Genomic DNA, 21885 nt, shown 5'->3' on the forward strand with positions numbered 1-21885 from the left:
TGGATCTCACTGCAGCTGATGAGTTATTATCATGGTTGATTTGCTAGTAGGACTCTTTTATTCAATGAAGACTTTGGTATTAATCAGTATAATTATTTAATTTATTAAGTATATATAGTAGGAATTTCAATGCTTATTGTACAAATAAATTGTACCGGTCTATTAACGTCAACCATCTTTTCCACTAGATCACATCAGCAGTGACCAGAGAAGCTGCAGCCCCTTGGATCAGACCTCTACCAGAACGGTGAGTACTAGATGAACTGGATGGAGCCACTCAATGCATTGCAAACGTGATCTACAAAAGGTCCACAGTATTGTTGACTTGGGCCACACAGATAACTGTGGGCCCCCAGGGGCCAGGCTGTGTCTTCCTCCAAGTGATTCCCTTGTCCTTCGCATCAGTTTTGTGTTGTGTTGTCTTTTTCAGAGAGGAAGGGACTGGTATCGTAACATGTACAACAAGATTCATGTGGTCCATAAAGCAGGTGAGTGAGTCAACGTGGGCCTCCTGTAGAGACTCCTCAGGGAGAAGAGTCACGTGGGTCTCCTGTAGAGACTCCTCAGGGAGGGGAGTCACATGGGCCTCCTGTAGAGACTCCTCAGGGAGAAGAGTCACGTGGGCCTCCTGTAGAGACTCCTCAGGGAGGGGAGTCACGTGGGCCTACTGTAGAGACTCCTCAGGGAGAAGAGTCACGTGGGCCTCCTGTAGAGACTCCTCAGGGAGGGGAGTCACGTGGGCCTCCTGTAGAGACTCCTCAGGGAGAAGAGTCACGTGGGTCTCCTGTAGAGACTCCTCAGGGAGGGGAGTCACGTGGGCCTCCTGTAGAGACTCCTCAGGGAGAAGAGTCACGTGGGCCTCCTGTAGAGACTCCTCAGGGAGAAGAGTCACGTGGGCCTCCTGTAGAGACTCCTCAGGGAGAAGAGTCACGTGGGCCTTCTGTAGAGACTCCTCAGGGAGAAGAGTCACGTGGGCCTCCTGTAGAGACTCCTCAGGGAGAAGAGTCACGTGGGCCTCCTGTAGAGACTCCTCAGGGAGGGGAGTCACGTGGGCCTCCTGTAGAGAATCCTCAGGGAGAAGAGTCACGTGGGCCTCCTGTAGAGACTCCTCAGGGAGAAGAGTCACATGGGCCTCCTGTAGAGACTCCTCAGGGAGATGGTCACAACACGCTGGCTGCTATCCCTTTGTTTCTCTGAGGGCCCTACACTGAATCTGTTCATCATATGAATCAGAGGCACCATACGGTTTGGCATGTCCACCTCTGATGGAACAAAAATACCTTCTAGATGCATCTATAGTAATCCTGAGACGACCCTAGATTTGTTAAGTGTATTTTTATATTCTATCCATTCAGGAATTAGGCTCAGCTTGTGGCAGGTTCACCTTTCTCACATGCAGTCTTTCCCTGAAATGTCCCAGAATAGTTATTTTTCCGTCTTTTTACGTAAGACATTGTCACACACAACGATCGGACCAATCTCAAGACGACGCTGAGGGCCTAAATCAAATCGGTGAATTAACGAGCAAATGTTTTTCCGGTGATCCGACACTTTATAGAGCTTCTTTTTTTGCCAACGAGGTCCTTTTTTCTGGACAGATTCCGAAATACAGGCGCTCCTCTTAGTCTGGAAATTTTATGGCAGCTGGCTTCCACAAGTGTTGCATTAGCGCCCTCTGCTGGACGCCTCCTGCTCCGTCTATTGTAGCCTCGCTGTGTGAACGGACGGAGTTGTTCCTGAACAGAGCTGCATGGGTGAAAGTTGTAAATCACGAGCGCTGCCTGCAGGTTTATCCTGTTCAACAACACATGTATATATGCCCCAATCAATATACATGTAGTGTATGTCCAGTGGCTTTCATATGTCATTTCATAATCCAACCCTTTATCTACAGGTGCAATGCATTTGGCCCGGAATGGAGACGATTTAACCTCTAACTGAAGTTGAAACGGTTTGTTTTATGTTTAGATCCGGACCCGGCAGAAGCCTACAGCAGCACTAAGGGTGAGCCTTTGTGTTTTTATTATCGATGTCAGGTTTTAGATTATTATTTTCCGACTGGTACATCATTCAACTATTTCTGGTTTGTAATGCTTCTGGTTTGTAATGCGTACTATAGCATGGACTACAGGGATCTGGGTTTGTTGCTCTGAATGCAGCGTTGACCAATCAAAAAATAGTGTCTGCATTGTCAGGGTGGGGGGGCTCAGAGTGAGAGGAGAGGGAGGGAGGGATGAGGAGGAGATTTTAGGGTGTTAGAAAATAAACTTGTTGTTCCCACATCCTTTTAGTTACAGTTCGTTAATGTGGTTCATAAATTTTATTTCTCATTGTTGACTAAGCTGAGGTAAATGACGGCTATGTTTGCCTTTGTTCCAGGTATCGCAAACAAAGCGTTGTCTAGCAACAGCCCTAACCCCGGCCGCCTCCTCCCTGGCCCGGGCAGCGGCCGGTCGTCTCCTGCCGCTCGCGCCGCTCACAGAGACAGGTCAGAGACAGAGACACGCCCGCTATGGTGCACACAGAGTCACAATCAGACGGGTAACAGAGAGAGTGTGTGTGTGTGTGTGTGTGTACAGGAGGGAGGACTGTGGGCGGTACCGAGCGGAGCCCCGCAGCATCTTCGACTACGAGCCGGGGGCCTCGTCTGTCCTGGAGCGAGAGCAGCCGGTCAGTACACACACACACACACGTTCCGTCTTATCTGGAGTGGTTGTTTCCCTCGGTTAACACCCCTCATAAAGCCAGCGGCGACAGAGAATGTACTTACAGCCGGCCTAGAGCCGGTGTGCTGAACAACCTGGAGGTGAAGCCGTCCAGCACTGATGGGCCGAGCCTCATATCTTATCATCATATAAACATACGGGCTGAACTGCAGAGGACCACTGTACCTGGAACGAATCATGTTTCAGTCGGGCTCTCTTTTGCCCTTCGCCGTAGCTCTGCTTACCAAAACCAGACCAGCAGTCATTATTGGAGTTAGGGCGAGTTATTCAAAGTCAAAGAAAAGTAAAATAATTAGAAAATTGTTTTTCTGCAAACTTCGCCTACATGCCTGAACTGAGAATTCCAATCTTCCGGTTGCTCTTTAAGTCTTCGTAAAACCCCACATGATGCTCCAAGCAGCCATGCTTTTATCCACACCAACAAACCCATCTCCTACCCCTATCTTTTACTTTATCACATTCCTATTATACGTTCCTCCTTAACCTCTCCTTCCTTCCCATCCTTCCTCTGTGACCTCCTCCTTCCTCCCTAGTCCCTCCATCCCTCTGATCTGTCTGTTGAGGATGAGCCATGGTTCAGGTTTTTTGCCGAGTTAGAGTTTGGCCGCCCGGTAAGTTCTGGTCTCTCTGGGAGGGAGATTGTGTCAACATGATATTGATTGGGGCATATATTACATTTAATCAAAACGTTTTGAATTGATATGGTATGTTTGATGAGCCTGAATGAATAGATGCCAGATTATTATACATATTTATTAAGAATCTTAAACGATTGGCATACTCCTGTGTCTGTTTGGTTCGGGTTTGGATTGTTGTGAGTTGGCATTCTGCTCATTCTACTGAATAACTACTAAACAACCCAAAGGACACCCCAGGGATCTATACACTAGAGATACAGCGTTATGTTTTCTCCTGGGGGCTGGATGGGCTAGTGTCTCCCTCAGCTGAAGCTAGCACACCGATGTGACTTTCTCTAAGCCTGTGAGCCTGCATGGTCCCACTGCTCAAACACACGACAGCGTCAGGGAATGGAAAGACACGACCAGGTTCTAGAAGAAATATGTAGAGCAAAATATGGGCAGAAAATATGACCATGTTATGAGTATGTATAGGAGCCATACCATGGTACAATATATACAGAGTACCATAATGATTCAAACCTATAAACCAAGAATTATCTCCTGAGGAAAATATGAGATTTCCCTGTTTCTTGATCCCTCCTGTTTCCTTCTCTCCTTTGTTTAGCTGATAATGTTGGTTGTCCCGTAGTATGGACCATGATGTCTACTGTTACTCTCCTTTGAGGCCTCACTAGATAAGTCCTCTCCTCTCCTTTCTTCGCCAGCCTCCCAAGAAAACTCTTGATGAGATGCTGAACGAAGATTCTCCTGTTCCTGACACGGTAACGTCCACTCAAAGCTCTTCCAGATTATTGATCAGTTGAATTAGAGTTGAACTTTCCTTAAAAATAACTTCAATAAATCTTAGAGGTGGATATGTTTGTGGTGGAGACACCGTGGTGCATTCAAAGGTCTTTGGGTGCCTAACATGTAACGTTAACATCTGAATCTAGGTGTGTGTGTGTGTGTGTGTGTGTGTGTGTGTGTGTGTTTGTGTGTGTGTGGGTGTACAGTTATCCAGCCGTTTGAGTGGGGAAGACAGATTCATACAAAGTCCTGCAAGGTGAGTGTGAGCAGATGTGTGTGAGGACCTTTTGCTTACCCGATAATCAGGTGAGCTACATGTCAGCATACTTACTTCTAATATCTTATTCCTATAATATGACCTTGTCATCCCTCACAGTTGGTCTGACGACTATATCGACTGGGGGAAATCTCCATCATCAATATCCCACTCCTCCAGCTGCCATACAGCCAATCAGAGCCCAGTCAGAAGTAACCCCACGAATCAGGGTCAGATGTGGCCTTCAGCGCCTGCCCACAGCTGTGCTTCACCTATCAAAAGCAGAGGTCAGTTAAAGGTTACCAACAGGGTAACTTCCAACTCAATGTGTGGCTACAATGTTTATGCTTTAGCGACAGCTAGTGGAACAGACTTGACAGAAATGGAATATAATAAGAATGAATGTTAAAAGGAGCAATGTTTTGTATGAAATTCTCTACTTTAACCTTCCCAGGGACCCTCTCTCGGAACCCAACATCCTGATCCACCACTAGCCTGACCGAGCGATAGTCTTCCCCACACACCGTGGCATTATATATTTTAAATATATATATATAAATATATGTATCATATATCTACTATAGTTTTGGCGCACGCATTGCGCGCGTTCAACCTCTAGTTGTAATTAAACCTATAGCAATAATGTGGAAACCCCAGTCGATATTGTAACACATTTATGAGCGCAAAATATAATAACATTTTGCCTATAATTTTTCAACGTATAACATTTGTTCACCACAAATGACTTTTAAAAGCAGTGCCAACATTTAAATATTTTTTAACCATTCAGCGAACAAAAGGCATCAGGCTGATTATCATTTAATCACTCAATGACTTGGAGAAGCGTCATCAACACGCCCACTGAAGTGGTGTGAGAAACATCAACTTTGTACTCCTCATTCAAATATTATAATATAATTTACATTTCCTACGGAGAAAATACTACCCCAGGGGTAGTATTATTCAGGAGATTTTCAGGGTACAAATGTCAGAATATGTTGTTCACACATACGGCCCATCAGGAGAATATCAGGACTGAAAGTAGCCAGTTATGTGAGCATTTGATTACATTATGAAATTAGTCAATTTATGGTAACAGGGGTAATTGTTCAATGGAAAGTGTAGTATACTATGCATGCAAATCAATTATTAAATAGCTTTAACTGTTGTTCAGGGCTGAAAAGGGCATTGACATTTTAAAATGCAAGGCAACTACTATTGGTTAGTTGAAAATAATAATAATCATTGAAATTAAACATCTCTTGCAGTGTCCTGGCCAAGACAGGCAGCAGTAGCCTACAGTCACACATAGCATACACACAAAACATAAGAAAAATAAAACAACTAAAACAGTCCGCAGGGGGGAGGGGGGGATATCAATATCGCAAGACATTTCGGGAGGCTTATGGAGGAGAATAATATTACATTTGGGCAACAAAGTGTAGTCTTGTGGTGGACTCTATAAACATAATTCCCCATACTGTGTTAATGACATGTTTTCGTTCTGTGTTATAGGGACACTGTCTCTTTAAGATCACGTGACTTATGTGTTGATATGCTGGTCAGTGCGATGTTTGAATTTAACAGTTTTTATATGACAAAATGAACGACCCGTCGTTGCTTGTCAAGGTGAGAGATTGTCTCTTCCCTTCTTTATCGCAATTTCCACAGTCTATAGACAGAACATGTTACCTGGGAGAGTTTGTCAACGTGTGTCAATGGCGGAGTTATGTTTAAAGGTCCCATGGCATGCTACTTTATGGATAGTTTAATATAGATATTAGTGGACCCCTAACACAGTATTTGAAGACGTTCCTGAAATTCAGCCGTGGTGCAGAATTACAGCCACTACGAGCCAGTCGCACATTGAGCTTTCCCCAAACACGCCGTTTTTAGGTGTCTGTAGCTTTAATACAAATGAGGAGGAGAGAGGCGGGTCAAGGAGGCCACGGTACCATCCAATGGGTACCATGCGCTCTGTTTACAGTGGATGTATCGCAATGATGAGGCGCATACAGCCTCTAGATTATATAATATTATATAATACATCAGTGTTTCCCCTATATGCACCTAGCAGCAGCGGTACGCCGCTGCTGAAATATGACCGCCGCTGCTGAATCTCTTTTTTTTTAACAAGAGGAGAGGAGAGCTTCAGCTTATCTCTTTAAAATACGAGATTCAGAAAAATTTTGTGCCTCCAATCAGCGAACAGAGGGAGTGGCTGAGAACAATGATGTTAAAGTCAACTCTCGTTGGCGGACATCTTCACGCACGGTTTTTCTTTACAGCCTGCGGGCAACGTGATTCCCGGCCAAACGATAGCGATTAGTTATGGCAGATCCAGAGTGGCACTGGGCAGATCCAATAGTTTTAAACTTCAACAGACACCCGCGTGGTACAGTGGTACAGCCCACCTGGGCTGTACCACTTCAGGAGGGGCCGCTCAGTTACTCCCCTCTAGACAAAATCGACTTGGTCGCGACGTTGACAGTTTGTGAATTTTGCGTCTGTTGAGTGAGTGAGAGGTTGCGGGCGCACAGCTCAGGCTGCCGGACGGCGCTGTAATGAACTTTTATAAACGCAATATTGTTATCCCGCAGTAATCAGCCTGACAGCCTGACATCCCCGAAACGTTAACGGCCCACCAGGAATTCTCCCGACTCTCCCGATTACCACTCCGCCACCGTGTGTGTGTGTGTGTGTGTGTGTGTGTGTGTGTGTGTGTGTGTGTGTGTGTGTGTGTGTGTGTGTGTGTGTGTGTGTTGTAGGTGTTATTTGATAGCCTGGTAATGTGTATAGGCCTACGTAGGGTAGGAATATTCATACTGGTTTAAATAATAAATAAAGAATTCACTGCGGGTCTCTCTTCTTATATCCATCTCAACACTCTCTGATCTCACTGAAAGGCTAGCAGCACGAAATCAAGGGATATTTAGAATAGGAAAAAATGTGCGATTAATCACAATTAATCGCGAGTTAACTATGACATTAATGCCATTAATCGGGATTAAATATTTAATTGCTTGAAAGCACTAATATATATATATATATATGTATGTGTATATGTGTGTGACCTAGAACCAGAACCAGTGGCGTAACATCATGGTGATATGCCCCGGTGCAAATATTTATTTTGTGCCCCTGGACAGGACTTCCGAGGGGGGGGGGGGCCTCCATGGGCCCCTGACGCCGTCTTGGCCCCTGGGTAGTGCACCGGTTGCACCGTCGATATTTACGCCACTGAGCTGAACCGTGTCTCAGCATGACTCAGACAGCCAGTGAGGAGGAGCTTATGAATGAATGAATGCCTTTTATCAGGATGAGCTACTGTTCACCCTTTCACTAAAATATGGGAGAATGTTGCTATCCAAAAATAACATTTGTGATACAGACATACACGTCATGATATCAAAGCATCCTGTGTTCAGCTAACGCACGGCCAGTAAACATTGGCTTACGGCGCCGACTGCTCTGGAGATGATAGCGATAAATAAAGGTCGATGTATATAGTTGAGCACTGTGGGCGCAATAAGCGGATTGTGTGATGAGGAACGTTAACAGGCTGTTACCTCAGCAAGGTCCACCAATGTGCTCAACGGGTAAACAGATTAGTTTGTAGGCTGTAGGTGTTCAGTTGGGTGCTATCAGCAACCTCACAGCTAGTTGCTGCAATATTCTGCACCCTGGACCTTTCCATGTGAACATCGGTTAACCGTATTGACACCCTTCTGTCTGTGTGTTGTGCTATCTGCATGTTACAATGTCCTGTTTCGTCTCTCTTCCTTAACGCGGCCGTACGGCTCGTCCTCAGGTGGGGGCGTCCATTTTGACGACTGTCACACACTCTTAAGCATGCAACACAGAGCTCATGGCCTGCAGCACAGTGACACAGAGCCACCGCTGCCTCCGCTCTGCCACAAAGAAGCTCACAACACAGACGGCGAGGCCACCACAGCACTGAGCTCTGTCAGCGGCACGTGTATAGCAGAGGGACGGGGGGAGGAAGGAGATGGGAAGAAGGAGGGAGATATGAACACTCAAAGGGTGATAGCAGAGTTGGGAAACATGGAAGAAAAAGAGGAAAGTAAGATGACCAAAACATCCACACTTTTGACCAAAAGCACCACTTGGCCCGAGGAGGTGAACGGGAGATGGAGCTGCCAGACGAAGGACGAGGGCCGACCTGTAGAGGAGGTGGACAACAGAGGAGGCGAGGGAGAAGGATGCCCCACCGCTGAACGTGTCTATTGGATAGAGGCCACAGAGGGACGGAGAGAGGAGGGACAGCAGGAGGGAGGAGAGCTGGTTAGGACTGATGTAGAGGAGGAGAAGGGGAAAGAAGAGGAGGAGATGGGAGAACGACAGACCCAGAGGATCAGGAGAAGCAAGGAGCCCGGAGCAGGGCATGTTGTCCCCCCGCCTCGCTCCAAAAGTGTCTGCACTTTCCCACAGGGATCGAAGCACAGAGAGGGCCAGCGACAGAGCACCCAGACTTCAGCAGGCTTTCTTAACCTGTACCGCTCTATGCACAGTATTAACAGAAAGGAGGTGATGTCAGGGCATTCGCCCAAGGCTGTGTGTGGTATACAGGCTCGCATATTGGCTTACAAAGAAGAGGTGGTCAATGACCAGCTGAACAAGGCTGAACCCCGAATGGTTCCGCTCCACGCTGAAGAGCAGGGGACGGAACACGGTGGAGCCCCGAGGGCGCCCACCGTGCAGAACCGCATCTCTCAGTTTCAACGCCTGATAAACAAATCTCAGTCCATGCCAAACCTGGGATGTCGGGGAGGAGGAGAGAGATGTGCGAGGGACAGAGTAGGGGAGGAGGCTGGACACGGTCCAGGCCACATGCCAAACTATAAACCTCCCAAACACGGCCCTGCCTTGCACCTGGAGAGGCCGGGCGTCCGAGCCCCAGAGAGCCGGCGTGCACCTGAAGGCCGGTCCACTGTTGTCCATCAGCCAGCAGTGTTACACTTCCTGGATAAGAAGGAACCCTCACAGACCTCCAACGGCCCTCAGAACTGCTCCGTGGTCCAACAGTTCGACCACAACACTCGTCTATGCTACGAACAGGAACACATAGGCAAGAGCAGGCATGGTACTTCACATAATGTACATGGAGATAGCAGACATTGCAATGAGACGTGCACAGATTCCCCACCCGTACGCTATATAAACTCAAGAATGCAAGATGGGATACATGCAGGCCACGTCAACTACACGCACCATCGCAAACATCTCCACAGTCATTGTAGCGAGGTCAGAGAGCAGTACAGCAGCCTGCATCAAACCCCTTCACGGGAATGCAAGGTCGAGGAAGGCAGCCTGGCATTGGACTGGCTAGTGTACAATGGCTCTTCTATGTACAGCAAAAGTGAGCAGGAAAGAATGTCTTATTCCTCCCATCCGCCCCGTTTCTCTCCTTCTAACGACCACAAGAACCCTTTGCCATGCAGGCCTTCCCCGCCTGTCGCTCAGAGTCCTAACCTCTGTGGAGGCAGCGGTCATCAGAGGTCAGATCATTACCAGCCTGCAAGCCTCCTCAGTCCCACTCCTCGTCTGAGCCAGGGAGCTCCAGCCTTGAGCAAATCGCCAATTCCAAGAGCTGTGAGTCCCTGCATGATGCCAAGCCCCTCAGTCCCTGACCCCTGCAGGCTTACTGGTAACCCTGTAAGTACACAGCAAGCAAGACAGTTCTTTGCAGAGCTCCAGTGCAAATCTGATGGATCCACCGCCCCCACAGAGCACAGGAGATACACTTCATCCTCTCAGAAACCTGCGGTCCCGACCAGGGAGCCCGTTCACAGGTCCCCCAGTCCCCATGGCCCACTTCCAGCACACAGAGAATGTGGTAGGCGGTCCACTCCTTGTTCCAAGGTGTTAGACAGCCCTCACCCAACCCCTGGTTACTTTGCCGTTGCAGACCCTAGCCGACCTCTAGACCCCTGCCGAGCCCCCCGCTCCTCCAGCTCGGTGTTCCTGGCCCTGGAGCGCGCCCTCAGCGGGATCTGGGAGTACCTGAGGGAGGAGGGGGAGGTGGAGGAGGGAGAGGGAGACAGCAGAGGGACGCCGCCGGCCCCTGAGCGGGGCTCGTCCCTCTGGGCGGTGGAGCAGCAGCGCCCGGCCCACTCTGGCCGGGGGAGGGGCCCCAGGGCGGGGGCGGAGAGGACCAGGAGAGCAGGAACTAACCAATGGGAGCTGGACGTTGGCGTACGGTGTACCAACAGCTTCTCCAATGACCACACTGTAGCTAGCTACGACCGGCAGGACAGAAGAGAGGAGCTGGGGATCTGCCAAGGTTCACCCCCCCCCCCCCGACCCTTCATACCACTCCTGACGATTGCAGGCCAATCTGATATCTGATTAGAATAACTAGGGGGCAGGTTTAGTCTGTTAGGTTTGATTGGGGAAAGAAAAACTGTGGAAGAAAACAGTGTGAAACAAATCAAATATATTTATCAGGCAATTCCCATCATATCTGTTTGGCTTGCAACCTACCATGCATGTGAGAAGGTATAGATGTCCACCAAATCCCCTGCGCCTCCATCTACCATAGAACCTGATCCAATAGATCCAACCCTTCTCCATCTCTATGTTCTGCTGCATCACTGTGATAGAAAAGTCTTGTGCTGTAACTGTTGGTTTGTGATTGTTATGTTGCTGTCAGTTGTTTATGTAAAGTTGTGATGTTGCTCTGGCTTGTGTTGTGCTGTGTTGTGTTGTCCATGTGGTCATTATAGTGTTATCAAATATTGATTATTAAAAATACGTAATTTGGCCCCATACCTTTAACTGCAGTATGTTATTCTAATCACAATCTCTCTTATTCATGCCCAGAGCCTCCAAAGACTACGTTCAGAAACTCAGCCATCCCTGACAGAAAGTCTGTTGCTGAGGTAAGGAGGATAGACACTTCACGTCTGTTTACAGAACTAAGTTAATGTCTGATGAAGGAAACATATTTTTAGGTCATGTCGGCCAGCAAAGTTTTAGAACTTTAGAGTATCATCATAAGAAAGTACGGGCAGCAAAGTTACCAAGGATACATTCAGTGAGACAATGGAAGCCAAGCCATTCTCTTTTGACAAATTCAGGAAACTATGTTACATCACCATACAAAGATTAAAAGGAAATCATCATAAAAAATACATTTACCATAAGTATCATATTTTGTTCTGTTTTGTGTTTTATTATAGTGTACTTTACTTTGCCATCTCCTTTTTGACATTTCTGAAAGATGCTTCTTAAAAGTTGAATCTACGCTAACTTTATTTATATTTTTGTTTTGTGTTAAAATGTCTTTGTTTCCGTTTGCAGAGCGCCAGGGTTCTCTACAACTTTGATGCTCACACCTCAAAGTGAGTTCATTGGCTGAGCCCCAGACTGGTTCCATCTGCAGTCCACTGGCAGGACCCCAGTCTGCTCCCCTACTGGGGGGTCCCCATACTGGCACTGAGACGTCTCCATCAATGTTAACAATGTGATCAACTATGTGTGGCAATTTTTGGTCAAGATATTAAATGCATAGAATACAATATGATTATATTAAATTAAGAATATCAAGAGCATTGATATTCAGCAGAATAAAGTTGTAGGTTTCCTAGTTCTTATGAACAGTTTGACTCACTGGGCCGTGGTCCGCCTTAACCAGCCTCTGGTCGTGACTCCTGCTCACCGGGCCGTGGTCCACCTTAACCAGCCTCTGGTCGTGACTCCTGCTCACTGGGCCGTGGTCCACCTTAACCAGCCTCTGGTCGTGACTCCTGGTCCACCTTAACCAGCCTCTGGTCGTGACTCCTGCTCACCGGGCCGTGGTCCGCCTTAACCAGCCTCTGGTCGTGACTCCTGCTCACTGGGCCGTGGTCCACCTTAACCAGCCTCTGGTCGTGACTCCTGCTCACTGGGCCGTGGTCCGCCTTAACCAGCCTCTGGTCGTGACTCCTGCTCACTGGGCCGGGGCCCACCTTAACCAGCCTCTGGTCGTGACTCCTGGTCCACCTTAACCAGCCTCTGGTCGTGACTCCTGCTCACCGGGCCGTGGTCCACCTTAACCAGCCTCTGGTTGTGACTCCTGCTCACCGGGCCGTGGTCCACCTTAACCAGCCTCTGGTCGTGACTCCTGCTCACCGGGCCGTGGTCCACCTTAACCAGCCTCTGGTCGTGACTCCTGCTCACTGGGCCGTGGTCCGCCTTAACCAGCCTCTGGTCGTGACTCCTGCTCACTGGGCCGGGGCCCACCTTAACCAGCCTCTGGTCGTGACTCCTGGTCCACCTTAACCAGCCTCTGGTCGTGACTCCTGCTCACCGGGCCGTGGTCCACCTTAACCAGCCTCTGGTTGTGACTCCTGCTCACCGGGCCGTGGTCCACCTTAACCAGCCTCTGGTCGTGACTCCTGCTCACCGGGCCGTGGTCCACCTTAACCAGCCTCTGGTCGTGACTCCTGCTCACCGGGCCGTGGTCCACCTTAACCAGCCTCTGGTCGTGACTCCTGCTCACCGGGCCGTGGTCCACCTTAACCAGCCTCTGGTCGTGACTCCTGATCACCGGGCCGTGGTCCACCTTAACCAGCCTCTGGTCGTGACTCCTGCTCACCGGGCCGTGGTCCACCTTAACCAGCCTCTGGTCGTGACTCCTGCTCACCGGGCCATGGTCCACCTTAACCAGCCTCTGGTCGTGACTCCTGCTCACTGGGCCGGGGCCCACCTTAACCAGCCTCTGGTTGTGACTCCTGGTCCACCTTAACCAGCCTCTGATCGTGACTCCTGCTCACTGGGCCGTGGTCCGCCTTAACCAGCCTCTGGTCGTGACTCCTGCTCACCGGGCCGTGGTCCGCCTTAACCAGCCTCTGGTCGTGACTCCTGCTCACCGGGCCGTGGTCCGCCTTAACCAGCCTCTGGTCGTGACTCCTGCTCACCGGGCCGTGGTCCGCCTTAACCAGCCTCTGGTCGTGACTCCTGCTCACCGGGCCGTGGTCCGCCTTAACCAGCCTCTGGTCGTGACTCCTGCTCACCGGGCCGTGGTCCGCCTTAACCAGCCTCTGGTCGTGACTCCTGCTCACCGGGCCGTGGTCCGCCTTAACCAGCCTCTGGTCGTGACTCCTGCTCACCGGGCCGTGGTCCGCCTTAACCAGCCTCTGGTCGTGACTCCTGCTCACCGGGCCGTGGTCCGCCTTAACCAGCCTCTGGTCGTGACTCCTGCTCACCGGGCCGTGGTCCGCCTTAACCAGCCTCTGGTCGTGACTCCTGCTCACCGGGCCGTGGTCCGCCTTAACCAGCCTCTGGTCGTGACTCCTGCTCACCGGGCCGTGGTCCGCCTTAACCAGCCTCTGGTCGTGACTCCTGCTCACCGGGCCGTGGTCCGCCTTAACCAGCCTCTGGTCGTGACTCCTGATCACCGGGCCGTGGTCCACCTTAACCAGCCTCTGGTCGTGACTCCTGCTCACCGGGCCGTGGTCCACCTTAACCAGCCTCTGGTCGTGACTCCTGCTCACCGGGCCATGGTCCACCTTAACCAGCCTCTGGTCGTGACTCCTGCTCACTGGGCCGGGGCCCACCTTAACCAGCCTCTGGTTGTGACTCCTGGTCCACCTTAACCAGCCTCTGATCGTGACTCCTGCTCACTGGGCCGTGGTCCGCCTTAACCAGCCTCTGGTCGTGACTCCTGCTCACCGGGCCGTGGTCCACCTTAACCAGCCTCTGGTCGTGACTCCTGCTCACCGGGCCGTGGTCCACCTTAACCAGCCTCTGGTCGTGACTCCTGGTCCACCTTAACCAGCCTCTGGTCGTGACTCCTGCTCACTGGGCCGTGGTCCGCCTTAACCAGCCTCTGGTCGTGACTCCTGCTCACCGGGCCGTGGTCCGCCTTAACCAGCCTCTGGTCGTGACTCCTGCTCACCGGGCCGTGGTCCGCCTTAACCAGCCTCTGGTCGTGACTCCTGCTCACCGGGCCGTGGTCCGCCTTAACCAGCCTCTGGTCGTGACTCCTGCTCACCGGGCCGTGGTCCGCCTTAACCAGCCTCTGGTCGTGACTCCTGCTCACCGGGCCGTGGTCCGCCTTAACCAGCCTCTGGTCGTGACTCCTGCTCACCGGGCCGTGGTCCGCCTTAACCAGCCTCTGGTCGTGACTCCTGCTCACCGGGCCGTGGTCCGCCTTAACCAGCCTCTGGTCGTGACTCCTGCTCACCGGGCCGTGGTCCGCCTTAACCAGCCTCTGGTCGTGACTCCTGCTCACCGGGCCGTGGTCCGCCTTAACCAGCCTCTGGTCGTGACTCCTGCTCACCGGGCCGTGGTCCGCCTTAACCAGCCTCTGGTCGTGACTCCTGCTCACCGGGCCGTGGTCCGCCTTAACCAGCCTCTGGTCGTGACTCCTGCTCACCGGGCCGTGGTCCGCCTTAACCAGCCTCTGGTCGTGACTCCTGCTCACCGGGCCGTGGTCCGCCTTAACCAGCCTCTGGTCGTGACTCCTGCTCACCGGGCCGTGGTCCACCTTAACCAGCCTCTGGTCGTGACTCCTGCTCACTGGGCCGTGGTCCACCTTAACCAGCCTCTGGTCGTGACTCCTGCTCACTGGGCCGTGGTCCACCTTAACCAGCCTCTGGTCGTGACTCCTGGTCCGCCTTAACCAGCCTCTGGTCGTGACTCCTGCTCACCGGGCCGTGGTCCACCTTAACCAGCCTCTGGTCGTGACTCCTGCTCACTGGGCCGTGGTCCACCTTAACCAGCCTCTGGTCGTGACTCCTGCTCACTGGGCCGTGGTCCACCTTAACCAGCCTCTGGTCGTGACTCCTGCTCACCGGGCCGTGGTCCACCTTAACCAGCCTCTGGTCGTGACTCCTGCTCACTGGGCCGTGGTCCACCTTAACCAGCCTCTGGTCGTGACTCCTGGTCCGCCTTAACCAGCCTCTGGTCGTGACTCCTGCTCACCGGGCCGTGGTCCACCTTAACCAGCCTCTGGTCGTGACTCCTGCTCACTGGGCCGTGGTCCACCTTAACCAGCCTCTGGTCGTGACTCCTGCTCACTGGGCCGTGGTCCACCTTAACCAGCCTCTGGTCGTGACTCCTGCTCACTGGGCCGTGGTCCACCTTAACCAGCCTCTGGTCGTGACTCCTGCTCACTGGGCCGTGGTCCACCTTAACCAGCCTCTGGTCGTGACTCCTGCTCACCGGGCCGTGGTCCACCTTAACCAGCCTCTGGTCGTGACTCCTGCTCACTGGGCCGTGGTCCACCTTAACCATGGTCTTGTTGTGTTTAGGGAGCTGTCCCTGAGGAAAGGCGATGTGGTGACCATCACCAGACTGGTGGACAGTAACTGGTATGAAGGCCAGCTCAGGAGAGCAGTGGGGATATTCCCCGTCTCCTATGTCCAGGTCAGTCGTCTCTACAGTTTGTCCGTTGCAGTATTTGTCTAATGTGGGGTCCCTCCCCCCACCCACCACACCTGTCTCTCTCTCCTTTCCTCCCTGATGCAGAAGATGTGTTCCCAGCCCTGTCGCCCACCCCTGCCCTCCTCCCCGTCCCACCCCTCCATCCTGGGGGAGGCGGTGGTCCGCTTTAACTTCACAGCCGACACCCCAGTAGAGTTGTCTCTGCGTAAGGTACGGCTCCGCCTCTGTCAGCGCGGGGAGACGCCTTTAGAGTCTCCGGGAGAGCGAGGTTGTTGCGTATCGCACACTTCTGACTTTTTTAAAGATCCCATATCATGCTTTCTTAGGGTTAATAATTGCATTTGGGGGTACTGCTAGAATAGGGTTACATGCCTGCATGTTAGAAATACCCCTTATTAATCTCAAACAGAAGTGTGAGATTAATATGGGGTGGAAGTTACAGAAGTTGTAAACATTGTGGTTGGCCGGGAGGCGGGACTTCAGCACTTCGGCCCCGCCCACTGCGGTCTGACGTCACACTGTTACAGAAGTGAAGTTGAGTGCAAACGAGCCGTTTCCCGCCCTTGTTGAGGGGCATTCTCGGTGGGGGAGTTTTCTAGCTTGGCGGACGTAAAACATAGAACATGTAACAAAGAACATAAAACATATAACATTAAACATTGAACATGTAACAAAGAACATACAACATATAACATAAAACATAGAACATGTAACAAAGAACATACAACATATAACATAAAACATAGAACATGTAACAAAGAACATACAACATATAACAAAACATAGAACATGTAACAAAGAACATACAACATATAACAAAACATAGAACATGTAACAAAGAACATACAACATATAACATAAAACATAGAACATGTAACAAAGAACATACAACGTATAACAAAACATAGAACATGTAACAAAGAACATACAACATATAACATAAAACATAGAACATGTAACAAAGAACATACAACGTATAACATAAAACATAGAACATGTAACAAAGAATATACAACATAGAACATAAAATATCTAAAGCTAAGGGAAGTCGGAAAAGCATTAATCACCCCTTTAAGCTCTGCAAACAGGGTGCCCAAACAGGGTGCCCTAACAGGGTGCCCTGAAGGGGTGCCCTAACAGGGTGCCCTGAAGGGTGCCCTGAAGGGTGCCCTAACAGGGTGCCCTGAAGGGTGCCCTAACAGGGTGCCCTGAAGGGTGCCCTGAAGGGTGCCCTAACAGGGTGCCCTGAAGGGTGCCCTAACAGGGTGCCCTGAAGGGTGCCCTAATGACGCGGCCACACGTTGTCAGAATGCCGACTAATGCGTCTGCTCAGCTCTCTCTCTGTCGCTGCTGTCTGGCAGTTAGCACCCATCTTTTTCAACTATTAAATATTGTAGAGGCAAATATAGTCCTGAAAATAAATAAAGGTTTGCCATCTTGAAATATTGCTAAAATGTTATGTGGTTCTGGAAGCTGGTAAAGTAAAACATATTATACCACCAGGTGTGAGCGGGATGGCTGACTTGTAATGGATAACCACACTCACACCTGGTGGTATAATATGTCACCTTTAACCATTGTGTGTCTGTTCTCTGAGGACACCGATGTTGTGTGTCTGTTCTCTGAGCTGATGTTGTGTGTCTGTTCTCTGAGCTGATGTTGTGTGTCTGTTCTCTGAGGACACCGATGTTGTGTGTCTGTTCTCTGAGCTGATGTTGTGTGTCTGTTCTCTGAGCTGATGTCTTGTGTCTGTTCTCTGAGCTGATGTTGTGTGTTGGTCCTCTGAGCTGATGTTGTGTGTGTGGGGCGGGGGTGCATGTGTCCAGGGAGAAGGCGTAGTGATACTGAGACAGGTGGATCAGAACTGGTATGAAGGCTGTGTCCCGGGCGGCCAGCGACGGGGGATATTCCCCGTCTCTTATGTCTCTGCGCCCTACGGCCAGCCTAGGGGGCAGACCCCCGTAGCGGACTCTGAACAGGTACCCAGCATGCCCTGTAGTCTAGATCGTCCGTCTGGCTTGGTGTGTGCTGTACATGTTTTAGAGTGGGTTGGATGTTAACTAGTGTGGCTTGGTGTGTGCTGTACATGTTTTAGAGTGGGTTGGATCTTAACTAGTGTGGCTTGGTGTGTGCTGTACATGTTTTAGAGTGGGTTGGATGTTAACTAGTGTGGCTTGGTGTGTGCTGTACATGTTTTAGAGTGGGTTGGATGTTAACTAGTGTGGCTTGGTGCGCGCTGTACATTTTTTAGAGTGGGTTGGATGTTAACTAGTGTGCTTATAAGTGCTGTAGGTAAGAATATAAGGTTAATATAGAAGGCTGAGGACAATTTTGATGAAAGTGTCTCCCCCCTCCCCTTCTCCCTCCCTCTCCCTCCCCCCCTGCCCCTTGGGGAAGATGATAATGCCCTGCTTGTTTGGGGTAGATGATAATGCCCTGCTTGTTTGGGGTATATGATAATGCCCTGCTTGTTTGGGGTAGATGATAATGCCCTGTGTGTGTTTGTGGGAGAATTAATGCCCTGTGTTTAGGGGAGATGATAATGCCCTGCCCCTCTGGGGTAGATGATAATGCCCTGTGTTTGGGGGAGATGATAATGCCCTCCTGTGTGTGCAAGTGATTGACAGTCGAGCTGGATTTCCCTGACCAATCAGTGAAGAGATGTCATGATTGGTCAGAAATCAGCCGGGAACAGTCCTAAACAACAGGTGTTGTTTATGTCTTCCAAAGCGAGCGACCCAACAAATGTTCTAGACCCCTATCAACTGTTAGGAAACAGCAATATGTCAATAGGTTCTGTCATGCCTAAATAAAACTTGTGTTTATTCTGTGGTGGAAAATGCATAATTTTAAGAGAGTTTCCACATTAAGATATGTTTTTGAAAACAGTTCTAGCGATAAATGTGAATTTTATTTTCGTTATATTCAGTTAGTAAATGTATGTTTATTATGTTAGTTGATGCAATGTTTTCTATGGTTGCCATGGTGATTCATATGAAACCAGTCTTGCATGTGGATTCAGGGATGCCAGCTGGCATGTTGTGTGAATCAACGTCTCTGCGTTGAGTCGTCATCTGAGCTGCTGTGCTCAGCGCTGTTTGATGTAACAGAGGATCTTCAGAGTGACCCAGGGAGGACATTGGATCTCTGAAGATGACTGAAGATTATTAGAAATTGTGTCAAAACAAGTTTAATGCCGAAAATATCTTAAAATGTTGCATTTTCTACGAAGAATAAATCGATCGATTTTGTGTTGTCAAAGACAGAACCTAGACATACTTTTTGCTGTTTCTTCGAACATTCAATTTCTAGGCGTTTCTAAAATGGGTAAGGGTCGTTCTGGATGACAAATACAAACCAGCTATTGTGTGGTTTAGGTTGGAGAACGACTGAGCTGACAGATGATCAGTCAAATGATAGAGAGTAAAGTCCTCCATACATAGGGTTAGGTTAGCTAACCCTAACTAACCTTTAGTCACAGAGACGCAGAGTTGGAAGGATTTGGAAAGAGTCTTTATGAATGTCGAAATGTGAAAATCCCATGTGAATAGAATATTGCCATTATAAACTTGCCACAACTATAATTTCCCCAGTATCCCATAACGGCAATCATTTCTTCAATATTCAAATTATTATAAAAAAATAATATTGAATTTTTTAAAATAGTCTCTGTGTAATTTCGGAAACAATGGAAAAATAAAACACGGCAAAGCTTTACTTCAGCTTTTGAAATATTATTTTTGATTATCATGGCGCAATATTGATATAAAATGTATTTAAGGTAAAATAAATCAGTGAATTAGTCAGTGAATATATCAACCCTAAGAACCCATGTGCTCAAAGCGCATCAGTTATGTACTGTGGGACGGGGTCATGTGACTGGAGCCCGCTGCATGTGGAGCCCAACAATGCATCGATTGATCACTTATTTTTTAAATGTGCATTTACTTGTTAATGATGAGGCCATGGTTGTGCTGTGCGGCGTGGTGATATGTGTTAATAGTAAGTGGAGCTGTTGTCTTATATTCTCTCTCCCTGCCCCCTCCCAGCTCAAGCCCTTACCCCCTCGACCTCATGTTGAACCCCACGGAGCTGCTCCCTCCCTCTCCTCCTCCTCCTCCTCCTCCTCCTCCTCCTCCTCCTCCTCCTCCTCCTCCCTCTCCTCCTCCTCCTCCTCCTCCTCCTCTCAGACGGCCCTCCAGGCCCTCACCCAGGACTGGATCTCCCTGACCTTTGACCTCCCAGCCTCCATCTCCTCCCCCCTGTCCCCCTCCCACTCTCATCCCGCTGGGGGACGTGCTTCCTCCTCAGCGCTGTCCACCCCCCCACCCTACCCCGCCTCCTTCACCCCCACCCCCCCCCTCCAGCCGGGGGTCTCCACCCCAGGCCCGACTCCGCCCCCTTACCCTCGCGGCCTCCTGCTGGAGATGCAGGAGCTGGACGCCTTGGTGTCGCCGTTCTCCCGCTACCTGCCCCTCTCCCCGTTGCCCCCCCCCTCCATGGCCTCCTCCCTCCCTCCTTCCTGTTCGTCTTCTCTGCTCACCTCTCTGTCGCTCTCCTCCCCCACCGCCCCCGAGGACGGCTTCATCCCCATTTCCTCCCCCAGTGTCTGTCTGTCCGTCCCCTCCTCCAGGGAGGGGAGCCCCTCCCCGCCCCCTCTCCTCCTGTCAGCCTACACACGCTCCTCCAGCCCTCTGACTGACAGTGTGGTCAACCTATCACAGCTAAGAGCTGTTCCTAATCAGCTCCTCCTCTCGTCCTCCTCTAACCGTTCCCTGGATCTGGTTGTGGTTGAAGACGCCGACCCACCCGCATTCCTCCCCCATGGAGAGCCCAGCCAGCTGGTCATGGCGTCGCAGCTGGACCACCAGACGGCTCTCGCCAGGGAGCAAGAGGAGGAAGAGCTCTCCAAAGAGCTGGCATCCTTCATCCATATCAGTCGACCACAGAGCAGACAGCTGCCAGCCGTTCTTCAGCTCTGTGATTGGCTGAACGACGAAGAAGTGTCAGACAGCGTGGTGGACATGGATCTTCCCCTGCTCTTCATAGATGAGAGTGAGGAAGAGGAGGAATGCAAAGAGGTAGAGAACATCTCCTCTCCTGTTGTTTGTCAGCCGAAGCAGACTAAGCCAGACCGCTTGAAAGACCCCAAGATCATCAGACCATTCGCAGACCCTCAAAAAAAGGTTGGTATGGAGACTCAACAGAAAGATGGGAGGATGGCGGAACCATTGAAGAAGCGATGTGAGCAACTCCCAAACACAGTGGAACCTTGGATTGAAGGCTGCACAGGACATGCACCAGAGCTCCAACTAGAAGAAGGTTTGGAAGAACGACCCAGCAGCAATCATATAAAGGGAAATGATTCACAAGCAAAGGGTGAGAATAAAGTGAAATTCTCCAAAAACACTTTCATATCTTTGACCGATAGAGAGTCAGAGAACGAACCATACCAGAACAGTATTGAACAGTATGATGAATGCCAAACTGACACACTTGAAAAGAAAGGTTCCTTCAGACCTTTAATGGAACAACAAAATGTGGAACCTTGGAAACAAAGCTGTCAGAAAGAAAAGGAAGTCCAGGTAAAAGTGTACCGAAGCACACCTCCCTTACTACTAACTAACCTCTAGCCCCAGTGAGTGTGGAACGCTAGCTGGAGCGCTACAGCTAACCTCTAGCCCCAGTGAGTGTGGAATGCTAGCTGGAGCGCTACAGCTAACCTCTAGCCCCAGTGAGTGTGGAATGCTAGCTGGAGCGCTACAGCTAACCTCTAGCCCCAGTGAGTGTGGAACGCTAGCTGGAGCGCTACAGCTAACCTCTAGCCCCAGTGAGTGTGGAATGCGAGCTGGAGTGCTACAGCTAACCTCTAGCCCCAGTGAGTGTGGAATGCGAGCTGGAGTGCTACAGCTAACCTCTAGCCCCATTGTGTGCAGTGGTGGAACGTTTGGAGCTCAAACACTAACATTCTACCAACAATCCTACCCAGGATTCACTTCATGTGATGGGAAGTCCATGGAGGCTATACTCCATTCCGTTGGGGGTTGAATGAGGAGCCTGCCTCAATTTATTCTGCATATTTTTA

General features: G+C 50.2%; 2 protein-coding genes across 2 annotated transcripts in view; both read left to right on the plus strand.

The window, feature by feature from the left end:
• The window catches only part of LOC307091731 (sorbin and SH3 domain-containing protein 2-like), a gene marked incomplete at both ends in the record, with an annotated part of 8364 nt that extends 3826 nt beyond the window's left edge, over positions 1-4538 (plus strand). Inside the window, 7 exons of the mRNA XM_079759381.1 lie at positions 189-247; positions 431-488; positions 1969-2004; positions 2380-2488; positions 2580-2670; positions 4072-4128; positions 4530-4538. Of these exons, the coding sequence (XP_079615507.1) occupies positions 189-247; positions 431-488; positions 1969-2004; positions 2380-2488; positions 2580-2670; positions 4072-4128; positions 4530-4538 (419 nt within the window). The remainder of the gene's footprint in view (positions 1-188; positions 248-430; positions 489-1968; positions 2005-2379; positions 2489-2579; positions 2671-4071; positions 4129-4529) is intronic.
• Positions 4539-4599: 61 nt separating this feature from the next.
• The window catches only part of LOC307091732 (sorbin and SH3 domain-containing protein 2-like), a 31782-nt gene continuing 14496 nt past the window's right edge, over positions 4600-21885 (plus strand). The window contains exons 1-5 of the mRNA XM_079759382.1: positions 4600-4696; positions 11253-11311; positions 11733-11773; positions 15668-15782; positions 15885-16010. Of these exons, the coding sequence (XP_079615508.1) occupies positions 4645-4696; positions 11253-11311; positions 11733-11773; positions 15668-15782; positions 15885-16010 (393 nt within the window). The 5' untranslated portion in view covers positions 4600-4644. The remainder of the gene's footprint in view (positions 4697-11252; positions 11312-11732; positions 11774-15667; positions 15783-15884; positions 16011-21885) is intronic.

Source organism: Pollachius pollachius, assembly GCF_949987615.1.
Source record: "Pollachius pollachius genome assembly, contig: scaffold_127, whole genome shotgun sequence".
Taxonomy (NCBI): Eukaryota; Metazoa; Chordata; class Actinopteri; order Gadiformes; family Gadidae; genus Pollachius; species Pollachius pollachius.